This window comes from Saimiri boliviensis, chromosome 21, assembly GCF_048565385.1.
Source record: "Saimiri boliviensis isolate mSaiBol1 chromosome 21, mSaiBol1.pri, whole genome shotgun sequence".
Taxonomy (NCBI): Eukaryota; Metazoa; Chordata; class Mammalia; order Primates; family Cebidae; genus Saimiri; species Saimiri boliviensis.
The window spans coordinates 27852586-27877101 of record NC_133469.1 but is presented as its reverse complement, the minus strand read 5'-3'; the positions used below and the strand labels follow the sequence as shown (position 1 = coordinate 27877101).

The 24516-nt window shown below is 51.1% G+C and overlaps 2 protein-coding genes across 7 annotated transcripts in view; one reads left to right on the top strand and one right to left on the bottom strand.

Moving 5' to 3' along the window:
• KIAA1671 (KIAA1671 ortholog) overlaps positions 1-24516 on the bottom strand; it is a 246788-nt gene that overhangs the window by 107090 nt on the left and 115182 nt on the right. Inside the window, exon 1 of one of the 6 annotated variants that reach the window (XM_074390888.1) lies at positions 14221-14399. The exons of the other annotated variants lie outside the window; for them this stretch is intronic. Coding sequence (XP_074246989.1) covers positions 14221-14271 — 51 coding nt within the window. The 5' untranslated portion in view covers positions 14272-14399. Of the gene's footprint in view, positions 1-14220; positions 14400-24516 lie in introns of those variants that run through there. 6 annotated transcript variants of the gene reach the window in all.
• Positions 11050-11982, top strand: LOC104652958 (uncharacterized). Its single transcript, XM_039462346.2, has one exon. It carries the CDS (start codon positions 11050-11052, stop codon positions 11980-11982), a length of 933 nt encoding a protein of 310 aa, XP_039318280.2.

The following is a 24516-nucleotide window of genomic DNA, read 5'->3' as shown; positions in this document are numbered from 1 at the left end:
TAGGTGCCCAGTGCAGGTCACCGGGGCACATTTTATTTACTGCAAGGTGTGGTGGTTTTGAATGCAGCCACACATTCTATGGCACACCTGTCATTGAGAAGGGGGTCCGTGTCCCCTCCCCTTGTGACTGCTTGGCCCAGCAGAGAACAGAAGTAACACTATGTGAGTCCCTTGGCTGCGGCCATCATAAAGGGAAGTGTGGCCATTTGCCTTCCTTGCCACGACACTCATTTCCAGAGCCCTGAGCCGCCATGTTGTGAGGAAGCCCAGGCCACCAGGAGAGACCGTGTTTAGGTGCTCTGGTTGACAGTCCCAGGGAAGCCTGGCTTTCGAACCATCACATGCACCAGACATGTGGGTGAAGCGGACTCTAGATGGTTCTACCTCTCAACTGTTTGAGGCTCCCAGCTGACACTCCAGACATGCGGCAGCCACACTCACTGAACCCTGCTAAGTCCTGAACCAAAGGATCCATGAACATAATGAACTGTGGCTGGTCTGCACTGCTGTGATTTGGAGTTGTCTGTCACAGCAGCTGGTAATTGACCTGGAGGCGTTTCCTCAGCGAGTCCCCACCCTGCACACCCTGCAGCATCTGGGAGGATCAGATAAACCAGAAAGCACAAAACACCTTATACATTCTCAAGTTTTTTCTTTCTTTTTTGTTTTTGAGACAGAGTCTCGCTCTGTCACTCAAGCTGGAGTGCAGTGGCACAATCTCAGCTCACTGCAACCTCTGCCTCCCAGGTTCAAGCAATTCCCCTGCCTCAACCTCCTGAGTAGTTAGCTGAGATGACAGGTGTCCCCCACCATACCCGGCTAATTTTTGTATTTTTAATAGAGATGAGGTTTCGCCACCACCAGATTGGCCAGATTGGCTTTGAACTCCTGACTCTCAGGTGATCCGCCTGCCTCGGCCTCCCAAAGTGCTGGGATTCCAAGTGTGAGCCACTGCACCTGGCCCACTGTCAAGTTCTGTGCATGCAGGGGCCACTGGCATGACCTCTCAGGACATGGGGGCGGGGCTCTGCACCCTTCCGGACCCCACTTCACTTGGTAAAGTATAACGAAGGCCACCACCCACCTCAGTTAGCCTGGGAGACTCTGCAGACTACAGGGGCTGACCTGCACTCACGTGGCAGGCTGCCGCTTTGTCCCCAAGACAAGACTTAGGTCAGCCCTCCAGGAAGAATGAACCGGAGGACAAAGGAGGCTTTCACTGGGCCCAGGCAAACAGGAACGGTCAGGGCAGAGCTGGAAACGGGTGGCCCCAGACACGACCCTCTGGGCAGGGGGCCAAACGGGCCAGGTGGGGCCCAGGCAAGCTGGGGCAGCAGTGGCGTCCAGCAGGGGCCTTTCCTCCCCACTATCTGGGTCTTTTCCAATCTCAGCCTTAACAGGGTGAGGGCAGAGTACAGTGAGGAGTGAGGACGGCTTGGTAAATTCAATCAAATGTGGAAAGATATCCCTAGGTTTAAGGTCCAATGAAAAACATAAACTAACAGTGCAGGGTCCAAAGTAAGACAGCCTGGGATCGAATCTTGGTTGCACTGTTGACCAGCTGTGTGATCTTCTGCAAGTGACTTAACCTCTCTGAGCCTTGCTTTCCTTTTCCGCAAAATGCACATAGTAACGGTGCCTCCATTCTAGGACTGTTGTCAGGATAAAAAGAAACCACCTAAAGTGCTTTTCCTAGTACCTGGCTGTTATGGACTGAATTATATTCCCCCTAAATTCATATATTGAAGCCCTAACCCCCCTTTTGATAGTACATCGAAAGGAGACTGTTATTTGAAAATAGGGCCTGTAAAGTTGCGATAAGGTTTAAAGTAAGGGTGTTAGGTTGGGTTCTAATCCAATCTGACTGCTCACCTCATTAGAAGAAATTTGGAAACAGGGGAATGCTCACATGCAGAGGAAAGACGGTGTGAGGACAGAGAGAGAAAGCAGTTATCCCCAAGCCAAGAAGAGAGACCTCAGGAGAAACCAACCCTGCTAACACCTTGCTCTTGAACTTTGCAGCCTCCAGAACTGTGAGGAACTTCCTCCAGAACTTCCGTTTAAGCCATTCAGAAGTCTCTGGTTTTTTTTAACATGGCAGCCCTGGAAAACTAATACACTAGCATATAGAAGGAGGAAAACAAAAATCGCTGATTACGATATTATTACGCTTATATTATAGCTAGAAAACATTAGGTCAAGGCAAACATGCTTAGATTCTATTAACGTAAATGTTTGATACAAAATATTAATACAACATGAAACACCTGCAGCTGTGCGTCCCTGCCTCAGAATTTCTATATGAAACATCAGGTGTTTTTTTTTTTGTTAGTTTTTTAGAGAGACAGTCTTGCTGTATCACCCAGGCTGGAGCGCAGTGGCACAATCATAGCTCACTACAGCCTCCAACTCCTGGGTTCAAGTGATCCTCCCGCCTAGCCTCTTAAGTAGCTGAAACTTGCAAGCATGCACCACCACACCCAGCTAATTTTTTAATTTTCTGTAGAGACGGGGTCTTGGTATGCTGCCCAAGCTGGTCTCCAACTCCTGGGTTCAAGTGAGCCTCCCACCTGGGCCTCCCAAGGTGCTGAGATTACAGGCACAAGCCTCCAGGCCTGGCCAACATCAGGTTTTCTTAAACTGTAATAATTCAGACCAAACTCCATGACAACCTTCTCATCCACGCATGGCTGAACCACTGAAGTAGTTACCTTATATCCTCTGGGCTCCAATCACAGTGATAAAAAACAGTGACAGCCTCAAATCTCCCACCTCTTCCAGAAGCGCCCGGCCTCTGCACATTGTGGTTTAGCCTCTCAGATGTCCATCTTCTCTAGTCCTACTCAGGTATTAGACCCAGCTCAGGCCTAGCCCAGGGGAGGCACTAATACATGTGCACAGCAAGCCAACTGTGAGACAAGTTAATGCATTTCAACAAGTAAGATGCTGGGCCCAGAGCGGGCGGTGGTGGCTCACACCAGGTCACAGCATCCTGGCTCCACACTCATCAACTCTGCCTCAAGCACAGAAACCACGTGTCCACTCGGCTTGAAACCCACAAATCTGAGTCCTTTTTCAGCTCTGGAGAATCCATCTGCCTAGCAGCAGCAAACATTAGGGGTAGGGGGTACAGAGAGGGCCTCGACCCGCATCAAGCCTTCCAGAGTTTACTGTAGCTTCCAACTCCCGGGCTTAGGTGATCCTCCTGCCTCAGCCTCCCAAACAGCTGGAACCATAGACATGCGCTACCCAGCTGGCTAATTTTTACATTTTTTGTAGAGATGGGGTCTTGCTGTGTTGCCCTGGCTGGTCTAGAACTCCAAGGCTTCAAGCAATCTTCCCGCTTCCTTCCTTCTTTTTTTTTTTTTTTTTTTTTCTTTTTTTTTTTTATTGCATTTTAGGTTTTGGGGTACATGTGATGAACATGCAAGATTGTTGCATAGGTACACACATGGCAGTGTGCTTTGCTGCCTTCCGTCCCCTCACCTGTATCTGTCATTTCTCCCCATGCTATCTCTTCCCACCTCCCCACCCCCCGCCCCTCCCCCATTTCCCCCCAACAGACCCCAGTGTGTGATGCTCCCCTCCCTGTGTCCATGTTCAACACCCGCCTATGAGCGAGAATATACGGTGTTTGATTTTCTGCTCTTGTGTCAGTTTGCTGAGAATGATGGTTTCCAGGTTCATCCATGTCCCTATAAAGGACGTGAACTCATCGTTTTTGATGGCTGCATAATATTCCATGGTGTATATGTACCACATTTTCCCTATCCAGTCTATCATCCATGGGCATTTGGGTTGGTTCCAGGTCTTTGCTATTGTAAACAGTGCTGCAATGAACATTCGTGTGCACGTGTCCTTGTAGTAGAATGATTTATAATCCTTTGGATATATACCCAGTAATGGGATTGCTGGGTCAAATGGGATTTCTATTTTTAGGTCCTTGAGGAATCGCCACACTGTCTTCCACAATGGTTGAATTAATTTACATTCCCACCAACAGTGTAAAAGTGTTCCTATTTCTCCACATCCTCTCCAGCATCTGTTGTTTCCCGATTTTTTTAAGTCAATTCTAAGCAAAAAGAACAAAGCGGGAGGCATCACACTACCGGACTTCAAACTATACTACAAGGCTACAGTAATCAAAACAGCATGGTACTGGTACCAAAACAGAGATATAGACCAATGGAACAGAACAGAGGCCTCACAGGAAATACAACATACCCACAACCATCTGATCTTCGACAAACCTGACAAAAACAAGCAATGGGGAAAGGACTCCCTGTTTAATAAATGGTGTTGGGAAAACTGGCTAGCCATGTGCAGAAAGCAGAAACAGGACCCCTTCCTGACACCTTACACCAAAATTAACTCCAGATGGATTAAAGACTTAAACATCAGACCTAATACCATAAAAACCTTAGAAGAAAATCTAGGCAAAACCATTCAGGACATAGGTGTAGGCAAGGACTTCATGACCAAAACGCCAAAAGCAATGGCAACAAAAGCCAAAATAGACAAATGGGACCTAATCAAACTCCACAGCTTCTGCACGGCAAAAGAAACAGTCAGTAGAGTGAATCGGCAACCTTCCTTCTTTTACACGCCACGCTATTCTCTCCTGATGTGGGACTTTCCAGGGGCTCTGTGCAACCTTTGGGCAAGTCAGGCTTTGCTCAGCGCCCTCGTTTGTAAAAGTTGGACAATCAGAGTCCCTGCCTCACTGGCTGTTGAGACAGCCACACACACTCAGATGTGAAATGGGGTAACTCTGCACGTGCTTTTAAAAAGCAGCTGCCCTTCTAAGTGATTTGTTAGAACTGGGGTGCCCTCTAGTGCCTCAGTTGGGAAATCATTCCACCTTCAAGGCAGCCAGCAACTTGAACCCTGTGAGTTCAATTCCTCACCTGGAAATGCAGAAAGACAGCACCTACTGTATGCTAGGCACTCTTCCCACTGGTCTCCACAACGGAATGCTTACATAATCCTCATCTGAGAAAGGGAGTTTCTCATCCTCAGGTGAGACACAAGATCAGAGACATGAAGTCACCTGCTCAAGGTCACAGAGCAGCAAGGGCAACCCAGGTCTGCCTGCCTCTGAAGCTCCACTCTACTGGACTCTGAGAACTGGGAGACTGTGCACAGGAATTAACTTTAAGGAGACTCTAGTCCAATCTTTCATTATACCTACAGAGAAACTCAGGTGCAGAGAGGGCAAACAGTTGCTCAGGATCACAAAGCATTTGCATCCTGGAATCCTGACTCCCAGAAGTATTCTGCCCACATGCCCAGCACTCCCAAGCTTCTGCCTTGCATTGATGGTTCCTTTCAGCAGTCTAGATTGGCATGCCCCTTCTGACTGCTCTAAGCCCTGGAATGTCTGATACCCAGCAATGACTGCTTTGGAACAGCTAGGGCTGGGGCCTCCAAGACCTCCATCTGAGAGTGGGGTTCACTTCAGCCTCTCAGGACAAAGCTCCCAACAGCACGGGAGGGTGACTGAGGTCCACCAAAAACCAGGAAGTGGAAGTCTAGGCTTGGGGACCCATTGTTACCAGATGGCTCTCTCTTCATTTTTGTAAAAAGCAATCTGTTTTACATATGACAAGGACCCTGTGGACTAACAGGCAGGGCAGTGGTCCCGCTTGGAGGGGCAGTAACAGGCACACAAAGAGTCTGAAATTGGCCAGGCGTGATGGTTCATCCCTGTAACCCCACCGCTTTGGGAAGCCAAGGTGGGAGGATCCCTTGAGCCCAGCTGTTCGAGGCTTTACTGAGCTATGATTACACCCCAGCAGCCCAACCTGGGTGACAGAGCCAGACCCTGTCCCTAAAAAATATATAAATAAATAGAAAGCCAAGAGTCTTGAGATTGTCACAGTGAGAGAGGTGCTGAGGGGAGCTAGCCCGGGCCCAGCTGAATTCTCAAGCCCTCCAGTGGATGTGAGCAGGGCCTTCTGCTTCAAAGGTTCTGGGTGCCCCTTCCTGGAGCTCAGAAATGGTGAGGATTTTCCAAGGGTCTGACGGATTTCATAACAGAGCTTGGTGTTTTAATCCTTTAAAATGCCCCTCCCACCTGAGCATCCCAATAACTCTTAGACATGGGCAGGGCATGAGTGACCCTTCCCATTCTACAGATGGGGAAGGCGAGGTATGGGAGGAGGAGGAGAATGTATGCCAACACCGATGTCTAGTCGACACGTCAAACTCAACCGACAAGGGCAAACCCGGGTCCTGATCTGTCCCCAACACCCTCTACCCTGCAGTTTTCCTAATGAAAGCCGAGGCCAGTTCCAGGTTTTAGCAGATGTCTTTCCCATCCCGTGTCCAATCCATGAGCACATCCTGGGGCTCAACCTTCCCACTACACCCATAACCTGCCCACTTCTCCCCTCCTCCTGCCCCTGGTCTGAGTGGCCGTCACCTCCCACCTGAGCAACTGCAGTGGGTCCTCACTGGCCCCCTACTTGAGTCTGTTCCCCACCTGACAGCCAGAGAGACCCGCTCAAAGGCCCGGTTGGGCTGTGTCAGTCCTGTGCAAAGGGACACGTCCCCATGGCTCTGGTGCCCTCCAGCACAAGGCACAGTCCTCAGAGTGACGACAAGGCCCATCATGCTCAGGCCATGTCGCTTCCCTGCCCTCACTGCCCACTCTCTCCTCTCACCCAGTCTGCTGTGGCCACCCTGGCATCCCTCCTGTTCTGCAAATGTGTCTGTGCACGCTTGGGCCTTAAAGCTTTTACACTGACTATTCCTGTTCCCCACCAAGCTCCCCTGGCCTCGTCTCTCCCTGCTTCCAAAGTCTCTGTTCAAATGTCACCTTCTTAGAGAGGGCGAGGCCCCACACACCCAAGCCCTCCAGAAGCTTCTTACCCAGTTCCTTCTCCCTCTCCCCAGCACACCCCACCTCCTGACATGGTATACGACATCCTTACATATCATGCCCATTGTTGACTGACTGAACACCCCACTAGAATGTTCGTCCCTGGCTGGGCGCGGCGGCTCAGCGCCTGCAATCCCAGCACTTTAGGAAGCCAAGGTGGACAGACCACCTGAGGTTGGGAGTTTGAGACCAGCCTGGCCAACATGGTGAAACCCCATCTCTACTAAAAATTAGCCAGGCGTGTTGATGGGCGCCTATAATCCCAGCTACTCAGGAGGCTGAGGTAGGAGAATCGTTTGAACCCAGGAGGTGGAGGCTGCAGTGAGCCGAGATTGCGCCACTGTACTCCAGCCTGGACAACAGAGCAAAACTCTGCCTCAGGAGGGGAAAAAAAAAAAAAAAAAGTGTTAGTCCCTGGGGCAGCGATCATGACTGTCTCATGCACTGATGTACCCCAAACCCTGAGAACAAAGCCTGGTGCGTGTGACTGAACCGAACCGAGGACCCATCGGGTACCTAGCACTAGCATCCGCTGCCAGCACTTATTCAGCCCCTACTGTATGCCCAGCTTTGTTTGCATTGCCTCACTGAATCCTCAGGCCATCCCACGAGGGAGTTGCTATCATTATTTCCACTCTACAGATGGCAAAGCTGGGTTTCTGGGAGGGCTGAGAGATTTGCTCGAGGCCTTATGAGCTATTAGTAAGTGGCCCAGTACGAATCAGAAGCAGGAGAGACTGATGACTCTGAGCCCGTTCTCCCCTCCACGGCTGGGCCTAAAAACGCAGCCATGGCTCCCGTCAGACGAAAACCTCTCATGATGTCAACTGTCCCGTGGCCCAAACCTCAGGCCCAACTCAAAACAGCACAGAAATAGTCAGTTCTTCTACTGCGGCCACAGACATTGCCGAGACAGAGCCAAACCAGACCCTTGGCACGAACTGAAGGCACCAAGATCTGCGATCCAGAAGCTGATCATGAAGATAACCATGGTAACAGCAACTGCTTCTGGGGTGTGTGCGGAGTGCCAGGCACCAGGATAACGCTCACAGACGTGTGTCCCCACGATAGCCTTCCACATGTCAGGTCAGCAGGGTGGCCCATCGGCCCACCTCTATTTGTATTTTTTACTTTTTTTTGAGACAGGGTCTTGCTCTGTCTCCCAGGCTGGGGAGCAGTGGTACAAGCATAGCTTACTGCGGCCTCGAACTCTTGGGCTCAGGTGATCCTCCTGCCCCAGCCTCCTGAATATCTGAGATCACAGGCACACACCACTGCACTTGGTTGTTAAAAAAATATTTCTTTTGTAGACATCAAGTCTTGCTATGTTGCCCAACAACACACACACATACACAAAGATAAAGGCCCCACAGGTCACCGTGGCCTCAAGGCCACTCAGCGGTTCCTTACTACGCCCAAAGCAGCCCCCATTGCCATGAGAGACTGGAGTAGAGGAAGCCTTGGAGAGTCAGCCTCACAGGCCCTGTTGGGGGCTGGACAGTCAGCTTGGAAGGGCGTGGGGCCGGAAGTGGGGGTCCCTGCCATTACATCAGAGCCCTCCCCAGCCCCCAACAAAGACCATCTAGATATTAAGTGCCCACTCTAAGTGCAGCCCCGTGTCAACGACACTAATGCCCCTTATCTTAGCTAATGGGCTGACCACTGCCACTCCCAGAGAGGGAAACTGAGGTCCAAAGCCATCATGTGATTTGCCATAAGCCACAAAGCTGGTAGAGACAGGGCCTGGATTCCAGGGCTCTCCCTCCAGAGCCCCACCTGGCCTAGGGCAACATTCTTCCATCATCCTCCACCCTGCAGAGCTTGATATGCACAGAAAGCTTTCCTGTAGATTGCGAAGTTGCTTCCACACCATGGGCCTCAGTTTCCTCATGTGACAAACTGGAAGATCGGACTCCATGAAGTAGTAAAAACAATAGAGAGAGAGACTTGGGTTCAAATATAAGCTCCAGCACTTTCTAGCTGGGGACCTTGGATGAGTTGACTAGCCTTTCTAGGCCTCAGTTTCCCTAACTGCAAAAGGGAGGTAATAATGAGATCAACCCACTGGGGCTCTTATAAGGATATAATGAGACCCCTCGGAAAGGCACCTGGCACAGGCCCAGGATTTTGTGAACACTCAGTAGGAGCGGTGGTGGTGACGGTCACTTTTATCACTGTATCACTACTGCTTGCCTCATTAATTACTACTCCTGTAATTGACAACCCCCAGGCACCAGCTTGCTGCCTACGCCCCAGCAAGGCCACAGGCCTTGGGACCATCTGGAGAGGTTATCTCAGCAAGAGGAGATTAAGTAACTCCCAACAGCCACGCCAGAAGCAGCCCTCATCTACTCTTACCGATGGTTTGAAAGAGAAACTTGATCTCTCTCCCCATATCCCAACTGTTGCTGGGCCAGCACCAGGCTTGACAGAGATAGTGCTTTCTCCCCCCAGAAGAGAAGTGCAGCTATGAGAAGGACTCGGGCCGCCAATAGGCAGCTAAAAACATCCCACCAACAAGGGACAGCTTTGCAGAAAGCCTGCTGCGGCCCATGCTCGGCCCCACTTCTAAGAAGCTGACATAGGAGATAAGCTGAAATGTGAATAAAGATTTAAGGCTGAGAACAATTGTGCATACAGTGAATACCTGGGAATACCCTAAGTGTCCTACCACAAAGGACTGGCTAACAGAGCCACCAATCCCTCTTCGGGGTATATACCCAAGGGAAATGAAACCAGTGCCCCATAAACCAAGGCTGACAACAGGGAGGAATATGAAGCAGCTATTAAATATCACGGTTACAAACTGGTTTTTGTTTTGTTTTGTTTTGTTTTTGTTTTTGTTTTTTTTGAGACGGAGTTTTACTCTTGTTACCCAGGCTGGAGTGCAATGGCGCAGTCTCGGCTCACCGCAACCTCCGCCTCCTGGGTTCAGGCAATTCTCCTGCCTCAGCGTCCTGAGTGGCTGGGATTACAGACACGCGCCACCATGCCCAGCTAATTTTTGTATTTTTAGTAGAGACGGGGTTTCACCATATTGACCAGGATGGTCTCGATCTCTTGATCTCGTGATCCATCCGTCTCGGCCTCCCAAAGTGCTGGGATTACAGGCGTGAGCCACCACGCCCGGCCCACAAACTATTTTTAAATAACGTGGCAGATTTTTTCATGCTGTCAGTGGACACACAAAAAGATAAGCACAGATGGACAGGCGTGGTGGCTCATGCCGGTAATCCCAGCAGTTTGGGAGGCCAAGGCGGGTGGGCAAACCGTGAGGTCAGGAGATGGAGACCATCCTGGCTAACACAGTGAAACCCCATCTCTACTAAAAATTCAAAAACTTAGCCAGGCATGGTGGCGCGTGCCTGTAGTCCCAGCTCCTTGGGAAGCTGAGGCAGGAGGGCTCGAACCTGGGAGGCAGAGGTTGCAGTGAGCAGAGACGGCACCACTGCACTCCAGCCTGGGCGACAGAGTGAGAGTCCATCTCAAAAGAAAAGGCAAGGAAAGCGCTGATTCCCTCACTCGGCTGGTAGTGATGAGGCCCTGCGAGGGAGGAAGCAAAGCAGGAAGACACAATGTGGGACCCTGAACTAGACCCTGGAGCAAAACAAGAACATTTCTGAAAAAACTGGTGAAAGCGGAATAAGACAGGGTTTCTCAACCTTGTCACGGCCGACATTTTGGCCAGGATCATTCTTGGTGCTGTTGAGGGGAGGGGAGAGGAGGGGAAGGGAGGACCCATCCCGTGCATTACAGGCTATGAAGCAGCATCCTCAGTGTCTATCCACCACATGTCAGTAGCACCCCTGTCCTCAGCTGTGACAACCAAACGTTGTCTCCAGACATCGCCAAGTGTCCCTTGCAGGGGAAAGTCGCCCCCGTGCAAACCACCGGAATTTAGTCTGGAGTTTACAGTCATGCACCAATGTTAACTTCTTTCTTTTGATGGCTGAACCATGGTTATAGTAACATGCTAACATTAGGGGAACCGGGCGAAGGGTATGCAGGAACTCCCGCTACTATCTTTGTAACTTTTCTCAAGTATTCTAAAATAAGTTGTTGCGTAAAATAGTATAGTTCCTCAAAAAACTGAAAATAGATCCACCAATCCCTCTGCTGGGCATATGGAAATGAAATCAATATCCCATAAAGATGTCTGCCCTCCCATGCTCAATACAGCACAAGACGTGGAAACCCCCAGGTGTCCAGTGGCAGATGAATGGACAAAGAACTTGTGGCGGAGGCTTCGGTGCCGGAGCCGTGGACGGTTTGCTGAACCCGTTAGTGCGCCTGACCAAGACACGCCGCCACCGTGTCCCGCGACCTGCGTCCCCCCAAACACGTCTCTGTTCATCAGGAACGTGGCCGACGACACCAGGTCTGAAGATTTACGGCGTGAATTTGGTCGTTATGGTCCTACAGTTGATGTGTATGTTCCACTTGATTTCTACACTCGCCGTCCAAGGGGATGTGCGTATGTTCCATTTGAGGATGTTCGTGATGCTGAAGATGCTTTGCATAATTCAGACAGAAAGTGGATTTGTGGACGGCAGATTGAAATACAGTTTGCCCAGGGAGATCGGAAGACACCAAATCAGATGAAAGCCAAGGAAGGGAGGAATGTGTACAGTTCTTCAGGCTATGATGATTATGACAGATACAGACGTTCAAGAAGCCGAAGTTACGAAAGAAGGAGATCAAGAAGCCGGTCTTTTGATCACAACTATAGAAGATGGTATAGTCCTAGAAATAGTCCGACTGGAAGACCACAGCATAGCAGAAGCCATTCCGACACTGATAGATCCAAACACCGAAATCGATCTTTTCCAAGATCTAAATCCAATTCAAGATCGCGATCCAAGTCCCAGCGCAAGAAAGAAACGAAGGCTAAATCACGTTCTAGGTCTGCATCTCACACCAAAGCTAGAGGCACCTCTAAAACAGACTCCAAAACACATTATAAGTCTAGCTCAAGGCGTGAAAATGGATCAAGGATAAAAGAACCACCTAGATCCAAATCTCAGTCAAGACCAGAGTCTAGGTCTAGGTCAAAATCTAGATCAAGGGCTCGGACTAGTCCTAAGTCCAGTGGCCACTGATGGTATAAACCATGGTCATTTTTAGGCATGCATCATTTACTCATAGTTTGGTTTACTTAAATTATCAGGAATACAATGTTGCAACGATGCTTAAAAAACACTTGCTAGTTTTCCCTATACCAGGCAACGGTTATAATTAAAATGATATGCTGTTGAGAAGCCACTCTTAAGAGTCCAGTTTGTTTAATGTTATGGGCAGCTACCAATTTGTGGTGTCTCTGTATGTTTTTGTAAAGATTCTCATTTTTTATGCTTGAAGTATTTGGTGAAAAGATCTTGGTTGACCACAGTTTGCAACATTGTCTCATTAAAAATAAACTTTCATATTCATATTTGGTAGAACTGTTAACCTAGAAATGTAGCTTGCTAATAAGACAGAATGATACAAAAGTGAAGTAGTAGCCACCGTACAGCACGGACTGCACCGTACAGCACAGACACACTTAGGTTCAGGGTCGGCCTTTATGTCTTGTTAAAATGTCTAGACCCGGCCAGGCGCGGTGGCTCACGCCTGTAGTCCCAGCACTTTGGGAGGCCGAGGCGGGTGGGTCATGAGGTCAGGCATTCGAGACCAGCCTGACCAACAGGATGAAAGCCCCTCTACTAAAAATACAGAATTAGCCGGGCGTGGTGGTGCACGCTTGTAATCCCAGCTACTCCCCTCCAGTGCTCAGCTGCCTTGGGGAGACTCTCCTGGCCCCCGTACCCCCATGAGACCGTGTCCCCTGAGGCACTGTGCACCACCCCCCTCCTAACATATCCCAGTCTTCGTTTCAGTTCCTTGAGCAAAGACCAAGTTCTCACCAGACTAAGTTCCATGAGGTCAGGGACCATGCCGTCTCACTCCTGTATTCCAAGTACCTGGGGCTAGCTCCAAATTACTGCTGGAAGGTGTGTGCTTAATGAACATAAGATCATAGCCATTTGTGGATGAGTTCAACACCTATGCCAGGCTCTAAGTTCTGGGGATCATGGACTGTATTTTAGTCATTCCTGCATCTGCAGCACCAAGCCCAGAGCCCAACACGCAGGCAGGCACATCAAGGATAGCCAGATCTTGCAAACCACAGAATTCCAAAAAAATGATTATTGGAGACTTCTTTTCTTCTTTGTGCTCATCTGAATTTTCCATGTTTTTGTTTTTTTTTTACCATGCACATGCATTATTTTCGTAATTAAAACATCAATCAGTCAATCAATCAATGTTGCCTTATGTTTATGAGATGAGAATGGTCATATGCCAGTGGCTGAACGACAGAGATTGGGAGGATCTCCTGTTTCCCAGCTGCTCCGGCGGGGCTCAGGAGGGAGGTGAGATGCTCTGGGACTGGCGGCTGAAAAGCAACGTTTCCTAAAACTGTATTTTTAGGAGCACTGGAAAATTCTCTGGGCAAGAAGGCATCTGAAGTATTTGCAAACATTCAGCAATGGGAAAGATAATATTTCCTAAGACTTTCCCTTTTGGGTGTCCTGAAACCAGTGGCAATTATTCTGGAAAACTCTGAGACCAGCCCGAGACAACTGTTCGATAAGCCCCTCTATGCCCAGAGCCCTGATGGATGTCACACAACCCAGAATCACCTCCACCTACTCCTTAGTTTCACAGAGGAGGAAACAGAAACCCAGAGGAGAGAAGTAACTTGCCCAGCCATAGAGAGCAGACCAGTGGCACAGTCCAAGTGAGAGCTAAAAGCGTTTGATACCCCACAAAGCGCTTCTGGGCAGGTTCCCTGACTTTGACATCTCATCAGAAAATGTCCCGGGTTTTTTTCTCTGTTATACAGATGAGAGAGCACAGCATGTGTGTGTTGGGAGGAGGGGTCCCAACTTCTTTCTATAGCACTGTGTTAGGCTCAGGAAAAGGAAATCAAAATCTATTATTTTCATCCCATAGAAGAGGGACATTCTTACACAAAGGCAAGAGGGATGTAATTTCAGAATCAAGAATTGTCCTTTAGATCAAATAAATGTTGCTTTCTGAAAAACTCACTGACATGGTTCTCATTTTTCCCGTTCTCTTGAGGACCAGACCCAGGATCTGTATTCCTGTTCAGAAGTCTCAGCTCTTCCTACAAACCCAGCCCTTTTCCTCTTTCCCCATCATTCTCTCTTCCTTGTAAACTCCACCATTTCTTAAAGAAAACGGAGACACTGCGAACCAGACACAGCCAAAAAGCAAAGTTGGCAAAGCGGGAGGAGAGGGAAAGGAGGTGACCCCATCCTGGAGCCTGCACTCACCCAGAGGTATCGCAAGAGCTTCAGCAGCCTGGGGCAGTAGTAATACTCCATTTCCGGCACCCAGAAGTTATGCAGTAAGCACGGTGCAGGCTTCCAGTTTTTCTCTAGCGGGGGCAGCTCTCCCCACTCCTATTGTGACGCTGGAGTCAAGTTCAAGACGGCATAAATCATTCAGAAGCCGGCTTACAGCCAGGGGACCAGCCAGACGGCTCCACTGAGGGCCACGGCTGCCCAGGGGACTGAGAAGCCACCGCTCAGTCCCATGAGCCCCGCCCCGGACATCTCTGGCCTCTCGTCCAGTGGGGCGGGTCCAGGGGCGGCTCCTTCTGAATCCAGCTGCCTAGACCCTCACCCTCCCAGGAGCCCTAGGCATGGAGACTTTTCAACTGCACAGCAAGAAGGCAAGAAGAGAGAAGGTGATACCTGGGAACCGAACGAGAGAGAGAGAGAGAGAGAGAGAGAGAGAGAGAGAGAGAATGCGTGAAGGAGTGTGAGTGTATGCGCTTTTATGTGGTCAAGTGTGCGTGCAGACAAGTATGTTTTGTGCATGTGTGGATGTGACTGTGCTGCGCGTGTGAGCCCAAGTGCGTGTGGTTCCTCCTCCGCAAACCACATGAGGAGAAGGAGGCCCCCTGCCACTCATTACAGGGAAGGAAATCAACCCAGGATCCCATCGGTTCACAGGGCTCCTCTGATGTCAGTCACGGTCCTTTTAAACTCAGCTAAGCTTCCGATCCCCCCTAGAAGGAGGGTGTGGCCATCCCCATTTTACAGAGAGGGAAACTGAGGCCCAGAGAAGTCAAGGGACTTGGCCAAGGTCACAGGGTGAGTTGGCAACCAAAGCAAGGCTGGAACCTGGTCCTCCCTGCCATGAGTCCTGGGCCCATCCCCTCTTGTAGGCACCCAGCCCAGCATGAGGAAGGGAGGGATCAGCTCCCCGCGGCACCAGCTGCCAGCTGCACCAGGCAGAGAGTGTGGGGAGCGTCAATTCTCAGAGATTAAAATGCAAAATAAAGCACACCTAGGGCAAACCCAAGGCAAACTTTCCTAGATGTTTCCTTCAAAAGAGCATGATTTTAGCAAGTCACCTGATCTTCCTTTAGCAAGCCTCAGTTAACCCTTCTGTAAAATGGGATGGATTGCAGCCCTGCGTTCAGGGCTTTGAGGATTCAGCGAGGTAGAATCCTGCCAAGGCATGCAGTTTCATATTCATGGTCACATCATGAGGGCACTGTCATCATCTCCACCATCCAGATGAGGAAACCAAGGCTCACAGGGACAAACAGAGCTTGCCGAGGTGAGTGGCTGCTAAACAGTGAGACGGGGATGCAAACCCAAGCCCGACACACCTGGATCCCCGACTCAACACCGGGTCCCATCAGCCAATGCTATAACCCAGAGACTTGGGGGAGTGAGCGCCGGATGCGGGAGAGCTGTGCTTCCGAGGCGAAGTCCTTCCCACTGCTGAGAGGGGAAGACTCAAGTGGAGGGGGACTTCACGGAGGCACTGCGCAGAGGCCCCAGCTCTGCACCGGGCTCCCGCCCCAGCCTGGAGCTCTGCACACGGACTGCCCCAGCAACAGCCTGGGCCTATCTGTGCTGCGTCCTTCAGGCCCACCACCCGACACCAGGCAGAGCAACTCACAGGAAACTCACTTAAACAAGGAGAGGGTGCTGGGTGCAGCAGCTGAGAAAACCACCGGGTAGCTTCAAAGCTCTTCAGAGGCAGGCCTGTGGTTTCACCGATTCTCAGAGCCCCAGTCCCAGCAGGCAGTGGGTCTCAGCTGCTCGCCACCTGATAGTCAGGGGTTGGCCCCAGCCACGGAAGAACCAGGGACTGGTAGTGCAGTCGGAAGGCCACCCCACTCCCTGACAGCAGTCAGAAGGTCACCCTGCTCCCCAACAGTAAAGTCAGGTCACCCTGCTCCCCGGCAGTACAGTCGGAAGCCGGCCCTGCTCACTGACAGGACAGCTGGAAGGCCGGCCCCGCTCCGACTGGCAGACAGTATAGCTGAAGAGCCAGCCCTGCTCACCAGCTGACAGCACCAGTCAGAGGACAGCCCCAGCTGACAGTCCAGCCAGAGCTCTGGGTCCTGCTGACTGACAGAAGCGCAGTGAAGGGGCTGGGCCCTCTGCACCAGCAATACCGCCGGAGGGACAGTGCCCGCTGCCTGGCCGTACCCCTGGTGCTGCGGGTCCTGGCTGACTGGCTGATGACTGTCAAGTCTGGGGTTAGGCCGTGCTCAATGAGGGCCTAACGGAACAGTGGGACATGCGGCTCGTGTGGCTGCCCTACTCAATGACTGCTACTGTAAACACACAGGGGCCCGCCAGAGCCCTCCTGACACCCCTTGGCTGACAAGGGCCACCGTCAGCATGTAGGCTGCTAAGAGCTGACTGCTGGTCTCCCACCCGCCCAGGATGGAGAAGGGCCTGGAGAGAAAGGGGCTGGAAGGGGCAGATGGGATGCCAGAGACAGGTGGATGAAGAGACGACGGCAGGCCAGGCGCAGGGCAGAGAGAGGAAGGCAGGAGGAGAGAGAAAGAAGTTACAGGCAGGAAAAGCATGAGACAGGGAGGGAAGGGCATGACAGGGAACACAGAGGGAGAAAGGAGGAAAGAGAAAGACAAGAGACGTGGAGGGAGAGGAGAGGGAGTCGGGTGGGGCCGGGGCTCCAACAGGGGAGCGACGCAGGCAGGGCGAAGGATGAACCCCGCAGGAAGTCAGAAAAAGCAGGCCAGACAGCCAGCCCAGGAGGCGGGCAGGGACGCAGAGCCCCAGGAACAGCTGGAGAGAAAGCTGGAGGTGGCAGGGACACTGGTGACAGGGCAGGGAGCTAAGAATAAAAAGAGACATTCAAAAGTCTAAGAGCCGGTGAGTCCAAGGTGGAGACAGAGCCAATCGAAGACCAGGTAGGGGGTGGAGGTAGCGGGTGGGGTGCTGGGCAGGTGCCAAAGATGGAAACCCCCAAGTCCCAGCCTCCCAGCCAGCGATGGTAAAGGCACCAGGCCATGCCCCAGGAGAAGCGGCCCCCAGTGCTCAGGCCTTGTTATCCTGCTCTGACCGCCCTGGCCACCACCCTGCCCCGTGGGCCCAGGCAGCCGGGTTGATGACGTGGAACAGTGTCTGTCTTCCTGCCCCCAGGGGCATTCTCCACGGCAGGGGCCACCTGCAAGCCCGGATGTGACCAAGGCAGGCCACATACACACATCTTGAATGCCTTCCCTAGTTTCCCCATTGCTCTTGGGAGAAATCCAACCTGCCCCCTCCCACCCCAGGGCCCCGTGAGCCTCCCACCACTGGACCCCACCCTGTGAGAAAGGCACCCACAAAGGCTTTGCCCATGCTGTCGAAAGCAGGCTTCCTCCCCAAAGTGGGCTGAATGGAGACCCCTAAAAACATACCTCCACCTGGAACCTGCAAATGTGGCCATATTTGGAAATGGTCTTTGCAGATGGAATGAGTTTAAGGGTCATAAGATGAGATCATCCTGGATTCCCCGGGGCTATGGTTTGAATGTGCGTGTCTCTCCAAACTTCATCAGCGGGAAGTGAATTCCCAAGATGAGGGTGTTAAGAAGAGGAACTCCTTTCGAGGTGATTAGTCAAGACACCTCCACAATGAAATTGATGGCCATATAAAGGGGCTTGAGGTCAGGCATGGTGGCTCACGCCTGTAATCCCAGCATTTTGGGAGGCTAGGTGGGAGGATTTCTTGAGGCCAGAAGTTCAAGACCATCTTGAGCAACATCACAAGACCCCATGCCTATAAAAAGTAGAAAACTTAGCCTGGTGTGGTGGTGTGTGCCTGCAGTCTCAGTTGCTCGGGAGGCTGAGGTCAGAGGATTGCTCAAGCCCAGGAGTTCGAGGCTGCTGTGAACTATGACTGCAATACCACACTCCAGCCAGGATGACAGAGCCAGACCCTGTCTCTAAAAACAATCATAAAAATAATTTAAAAACAAAAATCAGGCCGGGCGCGGTGGCTCAAGCCTGTAATCCCAGCACTTTGGGAGGCCGAGGCGGGTGGATCATGAGGTCAAGAGATAGACACCATCCTGGTCAACAAGGTGAAACCCCGTCTCTACTAAAAATACAAAACATTAGCTGGGCATGGTGGCACGTGCCTGTAATCCCAGCTGCTCAGGAGGCTGAGGCAGGAGAATTGCCTGAACCCAGGAGGCGGAGGTTGCGGTGAGCCGAGATCGCGCCATTGCACTCCAGCCTGGGCAACAAGAGCGAAACTCCGTCTCAAAAAAAAAAAAAATCAAAGGGCTTGAAGGGGTGAGCTCTCCCCTTCCATCCCCTCCCTCACTTCCACATGAGGAAACCCAGACAACACCATCTACAAGCAAGCAGGTCCCTGCCAGAAGCCAAACCTGCTGCAGCTCGATCCCCGACTGGGAAGTCTCCAAGACTGAGCCGCACGTTTCTGTTTTTTTCAAGTACCCAGTCTCCAGTTATTTCGTTACAGCAGCTCGAATGGACTAAGACATGCAGATGGACCCTAAATCCAATGACAAGTGTCCTCATGCGATACAGAAGAGAACACAGAGAAGGCCATGCGAAGACAGAGGCAGAGACCGGAGTGACCTTCATTCCGGACTTCCAGCCTCCAGAACGGCGGGAGAATCGCTTTCCAGTGTTTTAAGCCACTGGGTGTGGGTCAGCTCACTATGGAGGCCCGTGGAGATGAACGCACGTCCCCTTCCTCTTCACCTGGGCAGCTCTCGTCCATGCTGGGGACTCCAGCTTAGGATCCGAGCATCCTGGTCCCCAGCAGCCCCCAGCCCAGGCTCTGGGTGGGCCCAAGCCACAGGGTCCCAGGGCTCCTCGGCTGGCCTAACTCCTCATTCTGTTGCTCCTCCTCCAGCACCTCCTCACTGCTCAGCTCACTGAAAGCCCAAGCCTGGCCGGCCTGGCTCCCCACCTCCTGGTGCCACCCCTGGCTACCACTGGTCCTTGGGCAACTCTTTCTGACACTATTCATTCCTTCATTCTAAAGTAGATTTAACGTACAAAGAACCCTGCGAATTCACAGGGAAGGCTGAGCTTTTAGCAAAAAACTTCTCATCTTTTTTTTTTTTTTTTTTTTTTTTTGAGAAAGAATCCTGTTCTGTTGCCCAGGCTGGAGTGCAGCGGCATAGTCTCAACTCACTGCAACCTCCGCCTCTTGGGTTCAAGTGAGTCTCACGCCTCAGCCTCCCAAGAAGCTGAGACTACACGCATGCGCCACCGCACCCAGCTAATTTTTGTATTTTTAGGAGAGACAGGGTGTCACCATGTTGGCCACAGTATCTCAAACTCTTGGCCTCAAGTGCTCTGCCCACCTTGGCCTCCCAAAGTGCTGGGTCGCAACACCCAGCACCATCTATTTTTTTTTTTTTTTTTTAAAGATGAGAAGGTTGTTAACATCAGCGTTCACAAGGAAAACAGAGGGCTAGGCGGGGCGCCTGGAACCCCAGCACTTTGGGAGGCTAAAGTGGGAGGATCACTTGAGCCCAGGAGTTCACGACCAGCCTGGGCAACATAGTGAGATGCCGTCTCTATGAAAAATAATAATTCTAAAAAAAAAAAAAAAAAAAAAAAAAAAAAGGTTGAAAATGGTACATGGTACCCCCCCTTAGGTATAAGTTTGAGTGTTGTGTTTTTTTTGGCAGGGGGAAGAGGAAGGCGGTACACTACGTTGTTTTATTTGAATTAGTTATTAACCAACATTGAAGCATCAGAAGACCCGCAGGTAGCAACGTCATCTTCCGGCCTGCTGGCCTGCATTCCTGTGTGGGGACAGGGGCAGGAATGGCACGTGCCACCTGGGGAATGGTTCAGTGACATTCCTTCCGCATCCCTCAGCCCGGACATCCGAAATACTACCCTCCAGGAGCCCAGGTGGCCACACACTCCTCATGCTCTCCCTGTGGGCCTACTGTGTGCCGGGCCCTGCACTGGGAGCTGACACCCTTTTATTTTCAGGTGCTCAGCCCCACCAGCGTCTCATTTATCATCGGCCACCATTCCTGCATCCTCCTTCAGTGCCCTTTACCAGACAGCTGCCTCCTGCTGCCCTCGCCAAACCAGTGCCCAGCCGCACACAGATGCTCAGCCTTTGCCCAGGCAGGGCCCTTTGCCAGGAATGCCTTTTCCTTCTGTGGAAGTTCAATTATCTTTTTTGTTTGTGTTTTTTTTTTTTTTGAGATGGAATCTCGCTCTGTCGCCCAGGCTGGAGGGCAGTGGTGCAATCTCCGCTCACTGCAACCTCCCCCTCCCAGACTCAAGCAATGCTCCTGCCTCAACCTCTGGAGCAGCTGGGACGACAGGCACCCGCCACCACGCCCGGCCAATCTTTTGTACTTTTAGTAGAGACGAGGTTTCACCGTGTTAGCCAGGATGGTCTCAATCTCCTGACCTTGTGATCCGCCCTACTTGGCCTCCCAAAGTGCTGGGATTACAGGCGTGAGCCACCGCGCCCGGCCGGTTCAACCGTCTTTTAAGCCTAATGCAAACAGCAAAAAATGAGTCACTGTGCCTTCTCTTCAGGAACAGTAGGATGCGCTGGGTGAGGACAGCCTGTCTTCCTCACAGGGCAGGGAGCTCCCCACAGGCAAAGCCTGGGTCCCAGGTAATCTCTGCGGTCTCGGGGCCAGGCACTAGCTCAGGGCTTACCAGGTGCTCTGTAACCATTCTCCAAAAGGCACCAAACTCCCAGTTGCCCCAGCAACAGTCTTGCTCACAATGAAATCATCTTTAGATCTAGGCATGATCAGCCACCAAAGCGGACCCAGGGAAGCCAGACATGTGCCCAGCTTCAAAGGCTTTATGATTCTTTGAAAGGTCAGGACACAGACAGAAAAGAACAGGTTCCCAAAGGGGGAAACTGAGGCCTAGGGAGAGAATGCGGTGTGTTACAGAGGCATCCCTGGGCCAGGGGAAAGGTGTGGATGGAGTTAGACTGCCTTGCTTCCACACTGGCTGGCTGGTTATTTAAATTCTCCGGGCCCCCACTCCTTCATGTAAAATGAGTATGATGACAGTGTCTGCCCCGCAGGGTTGCTGGGAGGCATGAATGAGGTAGAAGGTACAAAGCATTCAGAGCCCAGGACACAGTAAAGGCTGAACACATCTTAATGCTAGGCGCAGTGACTCACGCCTGTGAGCTCAGCACTTTGGGAGGCCAAGGTGGTCTTGAGGTCAGAAGTTTGAGACCAGCCTGGCCATCATAGCAAAACCCCATCTCTACGATAACAAAAATACAAAAATGAGCCAGGTGTGGTGGCATATGCCTGTAATCCCAGTTACTCGGGAGGCTGAGGCTGGAGAATCGCTTGAACCCAGGAGGCGTAGGGTACGGTGAGCTGACATGGCACCACTGCACTCCAGCATGGGTGACAGGGTGAGACTCCGTCTCAAAAAAAAAAATAATAATAATAATCTTAGCTATGAGTGCCTGGGGATGTTAGGGAAATGGGAGCCAGAGTAACGCCATGTTTAGTTCAACTCCATCTTAAGACTGAAAACCCAGGCTGGGTACAGTGGCTCACACCTATAATCTCAGCACTTTGGGAGGGCAGATCACCTGAGGTCAGGAGTTTGAGACCAACCTGACCAAAACGGAGAAACCCCATCTCTACTAAAAATACAAAATCAGCCGAGTGTGGTGGCGCATGCCTGTAATCCCAGCCACTCGGGAGGATCGCTTGTACCCGGGAGACAGAGGTTGTGGTGAGCTGAGGTCACATCATTGAAAAGCAGCCTGGGCAACAAGAGCGAAACTCAGTATCAAAAAAAAAAAAAAACTGAAACTAAAAAGCCACATTTCTTGCTGGTCACAAGATAATCATGGGATGTTTATAGTTGAGGAAACACCCGAGATAGCTACAAGGACACACTTCTACATCAGCACAGAGTCCAGACGTCCCAATACCCATAACAGTCCCTACTTTCAAGATAATTGTAGTTATGCTTTGGAATACTCACGTGCTAAAACTATCAAGGATGGTTTCGTTTTGCTTTTCAAGATGGTTTTTTATTTCAATAGTTTTTGGGAGGATCGGTAGTTTTTGGTTACACGGGTGAATTCTACAGGGATGATTTCTGAGATTTTAGGGCACCCATCACCCAAGCAGTGTGCACTGTCTGTAGTCTTTTATCCCTCACCCCCTCCCAACCGTGCCCCCAATCCCTAAATTTCACGATATCATTCTTATGCCTTTTCATGCTCAGAGTTTAGCTCCCACTTCTAAGTGACAACATGTAATATTTGGTTTTCCACTCCTGAGTTACTTCGCTTAGAAAAATGGTCTCCAGCTCCGTCTAAGTTGCTGCAAAAGACATTAAGACGTTATTTCCTTTCTTTTTTTGTGGCTGAAGTAGTATTCCATGGTATATATGTGCCATGTTTTCTTTAAATCAATAAAGTAACATGTTGTCATGCCGTGCGCTCACCTGCACACGGACACAGCTTAGCTTAACTTTTACATAGACAACACCCCTCTATAAGAAAAACTTAAAAATGGCCCAGCACAGTGACTCATGCCTGTAATCCCAGCACTTTGGGAGGCCGAGGCAGGCAGATCACAAGGTCAAGAGATAGAGACCATCCTGGCCAACATGATGAAACCCCCTTCTCTACTAAAATACAAAGTATTAGCCGGGCATGGTGGCGCGTGCCTGTGGTCCCAGCTACTCGGGAGGCTGAGGCAGGAGAGTCGCTTGAACCTAGGAGGCGGAGGTTGCAGTGAGCCGAGATCACGTCACTGCACTCCAGCCTGGCAACAGAGACTCCATCTCAAAACAAAAAAAGAAAAACTTAAAAAGCAAACCCCAGGCGGGGGGTCTTCCTCTCACTTTCTGAGGATGCTCCACTCTGTAACAGAGTAGCTTTCAATAAACTATCCCTTTTCACCGCACTCCGGAGCTCACTCTGAATTCCTTCCTGTACAAAATCCAAGAACCGTCTCTTGGGGTCTGTTTCAAGACCCTCTTTTCTGGTAACAACGGCACATCCAGTTCAGCCACCCTGGCTAGCAGAGCAATAAGAGGGAGCCCAAACTGGGGTGAGCCCATCAGAAAGGGGGGTTATCTGCCCCAAACAAGGCAGCTCTGAGCCAGTCCCAGGACAGAGCCCTGAAGAGTGTTATCAGCTACAGCACGTTTGAAATCACTTCAAACACGTAACTAGGGAGCGAGGAAAAACAGCAAGCACATTTTTCATCCTCTCAATTCCCAGCCTGACCAGTCGGATGTCTCCACCACTCAGAGGGGCACTGGGGGTGGGTGAGGTCAGTGAAGACAGGACTCAGCAAGAAGGAGCCAGCCCAGCCCAAAAGCTTAAAAGTCCTGATGCAACCGACTCCGATGCTTAAAGAACCGCCAGACACAACAAAACCACGCGGCAGGAACGCACTGACAGGAAATGAGCAAAGCAGGCAAGACCGCAGGGACAGACGGCAGACAGGTGCTGACCACGGGCTCGCACAGGATGGGGTGGTCGGGGGGAGTGCCTGCTAATCGGTACAGTGCTGCCTTCTGGGGTGAGGACAGTGTTCTGGGCAAGAGAGTGATCGCTGGACAACTCTGTTCATTTACTAAAGATTACGGAATTGGACACTTCGAATGAGTGAATTTTTTGTCGTCTGTAAATTATATCTCAATAAGCTACTGGAGGAGGAAGAAGAAAGCAAGAAAGAGGAGAAGGAGGAGCAAAGAGAGGAACGGGTCAAGGTGGAAGAGGAAGAGGAGGAAGAGGAAGAGAGGGGTCCGGTGCAGTGGCTCAGGCCTGTAATCCCAGCACTGTGGGAGGCTGAGGTGAGAGGATCACCTGAGCGCAGGAGTTCAAGACCAGCCTGGGCAACGTGGCCAGACCCTGTCTTAATTTTAGAAAAAAAAATTTTTTAAAGTGCAGAAGGAGGAGAAAAGGGAGGAAGAGATAAAAATGGAAGAAAAAGAGGAAGAAGAAAAGGAAGAGAAAAAAGTACAGGAGGAAGAGAAGAGGAAGAGGAAAGAGAGGAGGAAGAGGAGGAGGAGGAGGAGCCAACCATGCCAGGGGAGGGAAAAAGAGGAAGAAACAAGACAGAAGGGCTCGCCTGGACATGGGCACAGCCAGCAGCACCTAGACCCCAGCTGGAGCGCTCACTCCCCAGTCAGTCAGTGAACACCACTGAGCCCTACCAGGAGCCGGGAGCGAAGCTGCTGGGAACAGGGATCTGCACTCAGGTAGGCTAGGGGTTCAAATCCCAGCTCCCGCCCTGCCAAACAGTGTCATCCAGGACCACCTGCTTCTCTTCTCTGTGCCTCAGTT

Excerpts from the sequence above, each read along its gene's own strand:
- LOC104652958 (XM_039462346.2), top strand. The coding sequence starts at position 11,050 with ATGCTCAATACAGCACAAGACGTGGAAACCCCCAGGTGTCCAGTGGCA.